The sequence below is a fragment of the Galeopterus variegatus genome, unplaced genomic scaffold (genome assembly GCF_000696425.1).
Source record: "Galeopterus variegatus unplaced genomic scaffold, G_variegatus-3.0.2 Scaffold2406, whole genome shotgun sequence".
NCBI classification, from domain to species: Eukaryota; Metazoa; Chordata; class Mammalia; order Dermoptera; family Cynocephalidae; genus Galeopterus; species Galeopterus variegatus.
In genome coordinates this window covers 58,768-67,745 of record NW_007728517.1, presented here as the reverse complement: position 1 = coordinate 67,745, position 8,978 = coordinate 58,768, and the positions used below count along the sequence as shown (strand labels likewise).

Below are 8,978 nucleotides of genomic sequence, written 5' to 3'. Positions count from 1 at the left end.
AATAGGACAGGTGTCTACACCTCGCCAGGCTCTGTTCTAAGTGCATTTACACATGTTCATTGACTTAGGCTTCAGTACACAGCAAAAGTCAAATATTGGATCACCCGCTTCCCCAACCATACAAGAAAAGCAAGTCAGAGGCCCATTCCCTGTTCCCTCCCAGCCACACCCTTTGCTCCCAAGTCCACTATCTTGATTCTGTGAGAATCTGGGACTCTTCCCAGTGGAAGAGCAGAGTCAGGGAGGGAAGGATGATCGGAGGCTGTAAAATCACGTCGGGTGTGGAAAACGTGCCCACGACTTGCTCAGCAAACCCCAGTCATCAGAATTAAGGGACCCGCCGGAAGCTTGAAGAAGGGAATTTAGGCAAATAAAAGGCCATCCTGTGTCTCCCAGCAGGGAGGAAGCATCTGGTTTGCATTACCTGGAGAGGTGGCGAGACACAGACTAGAAATATGCTCAAGAGCAGTGGAGGTAAATTCAGATTCAGAGAGCTCGAATTAATTTGCTAGTAAAGGGAGATCTGAGCGGCGGTGCTGGGGGGGCCTGTGGCATCCATCGTGCTTGGGTTTGAACCATGACACCCACTTATTCTGTGTCATCAGTCATGTGACCTCCTCTCTGTGCCTCAGTTTCCTCATCTATACAATGGGGATAGTAATATTATTGTCATTGTATAATGTATATTATAACATGTTTTATATAATGCTATCACGGGGTAGTAGCAAGGATTTGGTGAGAGAGGGTAAAATGCTCAGCATAATGACTTTGTGGTAAAGCTCTGTAAATATTAGCACCCTCCCCCAACGGCTGTTGTCCTACAAAACAGGTATTATAGTGCCCATTTATCAGATTGAGACCTTGTCCAACATCACAAACTATAATCAAGTCCAAAGCCAAGACTACAGACAAGGCTCCTAAACTCCTGGGCCAGGCTGTTTCCACTGACTTCATTCATACAGTGGAAACCCCCTGAGCACCTACCACATGGCGGGCTCTTCAAGGAGCTCACAGTCTGGGACACAAGGCAAATCAATTACAGTGTAGCACGATATGGACAGTTAGATGCTCCCAGACAGATGCAGCCCTGGGAGGTAAAGATGAACTCTGTCTGCACTGAGAGCTAGGCAGTCAGGGCAGCCTGCCTGGTGGAGGCAGCACCTGAAGGTAGGGCCTGTGGAACTCTTCGTATCTAGAGTATCTGCAACAGCATTCCAAGCAGAGTTAATAGCACAGCAAAGACATGGAGGCAAGAAGCAAATCCTTGGCATCCCCAATCCCACCCCATCCCCAAGTTCAGCCGAGAGCATGGCACACAGTAGACCTAAATACTTGTGCTAAATGTGGGTGGCCCATGGTTCTGGCCCCAGGCTCAGCAGAAGATGCAGTGACCAACTTTGCATGGCCTCCCCTGGGCAGAGGCACCCAGGCCAGGGGGACAGCCAATGGGGCCCACATTCTTCCTGTGCTCGGCTTTTCAAAAACACAATTACTCACCCTTCAGAGGCCCTGTCAGTGTTGGTAAGCTCTAGCTGCTAAACTTCATTACACAGATCTCTCCAGAAACCTTTGCGGTTATTAATAGTTTATTGACCGCAGCCCATTGCTGATGAGAGTAGGCTCCTCTCCCCAGCCCCTCGGGTTCCTGCTATCTGCGGAAGGCCTTCTATCCAGCATGCAGATCAATGCACTCAGTTCTGGGGAAAGGGAGTCTCTGGGCCTCTTAATCCACTTTAGAAGGACAACAGTGAAGGCAGAATCTCAGATGAGGCACCAAGAAGGGGTGGATGGGTCCCAATCAAAGCTGCGACCTGGCAGCTGTTGGATCTGCAGATGAGAACTCAGATCTGCCTTCGAGGGGCGGGGCTGCCCCTGGTCGTGTACAGTGGTAACCGCGGGAAAGCGGGGAGGGGCAAAATCGGGAACTCTATTAATCTTTGCAACTTTTCTGTAATTCTAAACTTATCCAAAATAAAAATGTTTTAATGAAAAGGAACTTGGCACATAGGAAAAAATGAGAGAGCACCATCGTGGCTGGAGGAAGGGGAGAGGTGTGGGAGGAGGGAGGGCGTGAGACGTGGCTGGAGACGTGGACGGAGTCCACGGTGCTGGACCCTGGTGGCCAACGTGAGGATTCTTGTCTTTCATAAGAGCAGAGAGAAGCCTTTGAAGGGAGATTTAGGTACCGAAGTACCATTAATCTAATTTGCATTTGGAAAAATCTGGATTCCACCTGGAGAGTGGGTCAGGAGGGAGATTAGCAGTAAAGCCTCTGCCTCCACCATCCAGGTGAGAAGAGGTGGGAGCAGTGGAGACAGAGGGAAGTGGATAGTTCAGGATCTATTTGGGAGGTATTACACCCAGGACTTAGTCACTGTATTTGGGGAGTGTGGGGAGAGATCAGGGGGGGTGCCCAAGAGTGTCACTTGACGTAATGGTGGAGGACCTTTCACGGAGCTAGGGAACCCGGTAGAAGGAACATATGAGCTGTGGAAATAGTCATAAGTGGGAAGCTGCCTTCTATATAAAGCACTGATCCAGGTGTCCCCTGAGCCGTCTTCTATACCACCTGTGTGGCATCACTTACATGTGTCACCCAAGCATATTGCCTATGTTACTGTCATCTGATCATGTCATCATTGTGGCGATTGCCTAAACATGTCACCTTTCGCTATCACATAAACACATCTTCTGCATATGTCACCTATGTGGCAGTTACCTGCACCTATCTACCTGTGTGTCAACCGTGTCATTATTATATTATTACACCACCTGGGAAGCTGCCAGCTCCACATGTCCCTGGAGACTATTTCTTTATGGAGCTGTCACCTGAGCATGCCACCTGCATCCCTGTCACCTATGAAAGTCACTTAAGCAAGCCACCTCTATAACCAACACCTATGAGTGTCACCAAGTTCCAATTCTGCTCCTACTGTTTGTAAGCCTTGGGACCTTGGGTAAGTCATGCCGTCTCTCTCTCCGAGTCTACATTTTCTCACCTAAAAAGTGTCACTCTAGATGACAGTCACTCAGTAAAGATGCCCAGCAAAGAGGTTATTTTTTTCAGTCTAGTTGAGTTACGAACAAAGGAAATTGTTCCCCGAGGGGAGACGGGTCCCCCGCTGTTCCTGCTGTCACTGTGCTCTTTCTCGTGAGAGCAGGAGTAGAGGAGGCAGCATCTTCTGCACAAAGTTCCCTGATGAAAAGCTCCCCATTCTTTCAGTCCTTCTGTGACAGTCAGTCGACCAGATGTCAACCTCTGTGTGTTCTATGTAAATGAAGGTGTTTGTTTATGCTAACGTGTGCTGGGTGGTGGGGCAGGAACGGGGACACAGCTCAGCCCAGTGAGACAACAGGGATGGGAAAAGAGGCTGGGAGCTCAGGTGCGTGGGGGCTGAGCAGGGGGGAGGTGGGGGACAGTGAGTCATAAGGAAGAAGGAGCTGGGAGACAAAGATGGGGAGGAGGGACAGCTAAAATGGGAGAAGAAAAGAGTGAATCTGAGGTTAGATTGCTCAGCAGAAACAGATGGTTTAGCAACATGGGAGATATGTCCACGAAGGGGTGGGAATGGAAAAGCAGATTGACGGATCCCCGTCCCCCCTTTCTCAGGGGTGGCAGGGCTGGGACACATTTCCAACAGCCTGAGCTCCTACCCAATCACTGCCCTCTCCCTCCCCAGCAGGGTCTCTCTGATAGGACTGGTGGGCCAGCTAGGTGGGGTAGGGCCGTGAGTAGAGGTTTCTTCCCCCAGTTTTCTGCTGTGACTTGAGAACTTCTAAAACCTAAATAGACCCTCTAAGTTGTAGACAGAATAGGCTGGAACTTACTGGAGGGCACGCAGATTTTTCTGATGCAGCAGTGACATAGCTCTGCAACTCCAGGCTGGGGCTCCTCCCCATCCAAGTGTCCAGATCCCACTTGCCAGAATTCTATCTCCCCACAGGGCATCACAGGATAAAGGAACAACATGTCATGGCCCCTCTGTCCTTTTGGGTGTGATTTTCCTGCTTACCAAATCTTGCAGTGACATCACTGTGTGTGATCTTCCTTGCAGTCCTGTGAAGTGTCACCTGTACATTTTAGAAAGAAAATGCAGACTTGTAGAGAGACTCCACGACTTCCCCAAGGTCCCATGGCTTACGAACAGCAGGCGCAGAATTTGAACTCAGTTCTCTCTGACAACATGTCAGGGCTCTTTTCAGTCTAGCAGGAGGGAAAGAGCTGCCCTGTTTGCATTTTTCATGGGGTGAGAGGAAAACATACCAATTCCTTTCAGCATGATGTGACCCTGTAAACCCTGTGGAAAGATCTAGAGCAGGAGTCATCGAACTACAGCCTGTGGGCCAAATGCAGCCCATCAACCTGTTTTATCACAATTTGTGAACTGAGATGTTTTCTACATTTTTAAATGGTTGGGGCAAAATAAATAAATAAATAAATAAATAAAATTTTAAAAAACAGAAGAATATTTCATAACACAAAACTATATGAAATTCAAATTCAATGGTGATAAATAAAGTTTTATTGGAACACAGCCACACTGATTTATTTATGCACCGTCTATGGCTGTTTTTGTGCTTCAAGGGCAGAGTTGAGTAGTTGCAACAGAGACCATAAGGGCAACAAAGCCTAAAATTTTTACTCTCTAGCCTTTTAGAGCAAAAGTCCAGGAGCAGATGTGAGGGGTCTCTCCCACCCTCAAGTCACCTCCAAGAGGTCCGAACCAGCTGTTCCCGGATCCAGGCTCAGATTAGCTCACGCTTTTCCAAGTGATTGTGGAGCACTGGTCACTTCCCTGCCTCCTTGTCACCGAGGATTGGGGCTCCTCAGGGACAGGGATTTTATTTTGTTTCTTTTCAATGTCACCAGGATTGGGCATAGAGTGGCAGCATGGCATGTGGAGAGAGGAATTCCAATTCCCACCCTGGTTCTCGTTAGCCATATGGGGTGGGCAGTAACGTCACCTCCCAAGCCTCAGTTCCCGTGTTGATGAAATGGGAAATTCGATCCCTCTGTGGAAGAAGGTCATGAGGAAGGAGTGAGACGATGCCCTAGGTAACAGGTGGAACCTGTTCCTCACGCCGGCGACATGCTAAGTGCCGACACCTCTTACCCATGTCATCCTCAGGGCACCCTGGGAGTGGGCACTCCTACCATCCTGGCTCACGGAAGCCGATGGGTAACTGCTCCAGGGCCCCTGGGCACAGATTTGACTCTGGCTGAACACAGCCCACACCATACCCTCTGCAGCGTTGAGCACAGGGGCTGCATACAGTCGGTGTTCCGTAAGTGTCGCTCCCCTCCCAGCCCAGCACGCCCTCATGTGGTCGCTCAGATGCAGGACCAGTGGTGCTGGGTTGGTTTCCTCAAATGCTGCCTCCTCCAGCTCACAATGACAGCCCTCACCCTGTCCTCTGCCTCCCCTCAGGCTGCCCGAGGTCCGGATCTCAGACAACGGCCCCTACGAGTGCCACGTGGGCATCTATGACCGCGCCACAAGGGAGAAGGTGGTCCTGGCATCAGGCAACATCTTCCTCAATGTCATGGGTGAGTGCGGGGCCCCCACCCCTCACTGTCTCAGTGAGGAAGTGTGTGTGCGCGCGTGTGTGCGTACACGTGTGTATGCACACGTGTTTGCACCGAGGAGCCATCCTGGGGACTGCCTGCCAAATTCCTGCTGTCCCGCTATACAACCCTCTTCCCTTTCCCACACTTGTCCTCGAGGGGCAACAAGGTCAGGCCATGCCAAGGTGTGACTCAAGAGGCCTTGCCCCGCAAGGGTCTCCTCTCAGGAGTCCCTGCTCCTCCCAGCACTGGTACCCTGAGCTGGTAAAGGCAGGGCTGTGCCTCGTCCCTGGGTCCTCACGTGCCTGGCACTGTGGAGGGCTCTGACACGTTAGCTGGAATGAATGAGTAACTGAAGCGGGAATAAGAGCTCCCGAGGACAGCAGGCTGACACGGCCTCTGGGCCTGTTCCTACTTCCATAACATGGGCGAGGGAAAGAGGCCTCGTGGATCATTCACAGACCACCCAGCTCCAGACTCTGCAACCAGCGAGGGCACGGGGACAGAGGTGCCAAGCACTGTGCCAGCAGCTGGGGGAGTACCTTTCCCAGGCGAAGCCAATAGCCATGCCACTAGACATACCCGTGGGAAGGGCGCAGTGCAGGAGAGTTCTCCAAGGGGAAGGACACTCCAGGAGCCTCCCTGGGGAGTGTGAGATGGCATCTCAGCCATGATGCACACTTGCTGCAGAGAATGACTCTTCCCCTCGGCCAGATGTTTCCTCCTTCCACCTTCCAAGGCCCTTCTGGAAATGCTGAAGGATCAGGTGACGAGTTAGAAAGTGCCTTAGGCTGGGTGTCAGGGTTCCTAGATTCTGACCCTGTCTCTGTGCCTCCATTTATGCATCTGTAAAATGGGGATAATAATACTAATGTCTGTCCTTCGGCAAGTCAACCCCCACCCCAGCCTCAGTTTCCCCATTTGTAAAACAAGGGTACCACTCTGACTGGTCTCAGAAGCCCCTGCCAGCTCTAATGTTCTTGCCAGATACACCCTCATATTCTGGCTCTGCTGCAGGAATGCTGGGGACTTGGCCTCGACTTGGGCCTCTGTGTTCTCCAATTTTCTTATCAAATATATTTACCAGGGAAACAGAGCTTGCTGTACTCAGGCAATCAATGAAAGTATAAAGGCCCCTTTGAAAGCCGCTGCTTCTGGGGAAATTGAAAACCTCCAAAGGCCAAACCTGCAGAGGGACATTGATCCCTGCAGAGGTTGCACATCGTGCATTCCAGCTTCCTGGGGGAGCCGTGATGCAGGAGGTGGCGTTACAGGAAAACCTCCCCTCCTGCAGATGCTCGCTCACGGGGCGGCTCCTCTGACACATGAACTAGGAGTGCTCTCGGTACCCAGCCTTGGACTGGCCACACCGGGGAAACTGGAGGAGCACAAAACTCAGTTGGCTCCACTGAGGGCCCCCAGTCTGATGAGAGACAGGTACTCAATCATTCCCTCACAAACACTTACTGAGAACCTACAATGAGCCACATAATAGACACAGACTTTTAACCGGACAAAGTTCTCGCCCTTAGGGAGTTTGCACTACAGGGCAGGAGACAAGCACCACGAACGTGCACAGGTGAGTCGGTGAGACGACTGCGGTAACTCCTGAGAAGAAGACGAAGCGGGTGATGGGGACCTGCAGAGGGACATCGATCCCTGCAGAGGTTGCACATCGTGCATTCCAGCTTCCTGGGGGAGCCGTGATGCAGGAGGTGGCGTTACAGGAAAACCTCCCCTCCTGCAGACGCTCACTCACTGGGCGGCTCCTCTGACACATGAACTAGGAGTGCTCTCGGTACCCAGCCTCGGACTGGCCACACCGGGGAAACTGGAGGAGCACAAAACTCAGTTGGCTCCACTGAGGGCCCCCAGTCTGATGAGAGACAGGTCCTCAATCATTCCCTCACAAACACTGAGAACCTACAATGAGCCACATAATGGACACAGACTTTTAACTGGACAAAGTTCTCGCCCTTAGGGAGTTTGCACTCCAGGGCAGGAGACAAGCACCACGAACGTGCACAGGTGAGTCGGTGAGACGGTGAGACGACTGCGGTAACTCCTGAGAAGAAGACGAAGCGGGTGATGGGATACAGGGTGCCCGCAGGCCGGGTGGTGGCTAGTTTAGGGAGGGGTCTGGGAAGCTCCTCTGGGCTAAGCGCTTTACATACATTAAGTCATTTAGTCCTCACAAACAACCCGAGGAAAGAGACAGTATGTTAGCCCCATGCTGCAGATGCAGAAATGGAGGGAGAGAGCAGGCCAGCAGCTTGCCTAAGGTCACTCAGCTGGGATCACAAAACCTTCCTGTGATATCAGGCAGCTCAGTGTTGGATTCCCCCTGGCATAGCCCCAGGCATCTTGACTCCTGGGCCATCTCTGCTGCACTTCTGGAGGCAGTGTAGGCGCTGCAGCTGAGGCTTCACTCTATGGTACCTGCAAGCACGGTCAGAGTCTTCAAAAGCCACCTCCTCCATGAGGCCCACCCTCCCTGTTACTTCACCAAAAGACCCTGAACAGGTTACTCTCATTCTGTGGCCTCAGTTTCCCCATTCATACAATGAGGTGTTCAGACTAGATAACCCTAAACTCCCTCCCAGCTCTGACACTTGTGAATCTATCACCCTACCTGCTAGGCGAGGAAACAGAGGCACAGGAGGTCTCAGAGGGTGACCCATTTGCACAGCTGGTGTGATGGTCCCTGCTGAGCAGGCAGTTGCTCCTGGCAGGTACAGCTGANTTGCACAGCTGGTGTGATGGTCCCTGCTGAGCAGGCAGTTGCTCCTGGCAGGTCCAGCTGACCAAGGCCTCTCCTTTCCTTCTGCCTCACTGTCTGGGAATTGGGGGACTGTGGACTTCCCGATGGGAGGTGGCAGCCATCAGAGACGCAGGGCACTGGGGAGGAAAGGAGCAGCTGCTGTGATGCCACTTACTGAGCTGCCCAAAGGGGCCCAGTGGGCTCTTCAGGAAGCTGGGGTTGCCGGGAGGGTCCAGGGAGGGCCAGGGATGCACCGCACCCCCCTCCACCCCGCTCCGCCTGCTGCCCCAGATGCAGGGGAGGACTGACCCCTGGGAACTCAGCATGTCCCTGGGTGGCATTCTCCCTGGCATGGCTCCCACCCATTGCAGTCCATCCTCTGACTGGTTCACTGCTCGGGGTCACTGTGCTTTCACTGTTCTTCCCAGCCCAGTGATTCCCTGATGGGGCAGAGACGCCCATGCTCGCCATACCCAAGGGACCCCGCAGCACAGCTAACCTGTCTCCTGTCCCTTCCTGGCAGTGGCTGACAGTGCGTGAGTTTCTGACTTCACGTGCATTGTCTTACAGAATCCTCGCCACAGCCCTGTGAATCAGGAGATGTTACAAGCCCCACCATTATATGAGGGGACCGAGGCTCAGGAAGGGGAT

At 52.3% G+C, this 8,978-nt stretch overlaps 1 protein-coding gene across 1 annotated transcript in view; it reads left to right on the top strand.

Annotated features, from left to right (window-relative positions):
- The window catches only part of IGSF21 (immunoglobin superfamily, member 21), a 165,173-nt gene that overhangs the window by 107,905 nt on the left and 48,290 nt on the right, over positions 1-8,978 (top strand). The window contains exon 4 of the mRNA XM_008581618.1: positions 5,430-5,548. Coding sequence (XP_008579840.1) covers positions 5,430-5,548 — 119 coding nt within the window. The remainder of the gene's footprint in view (positions 1-5,429; positions 5,549-8,978) is intronic.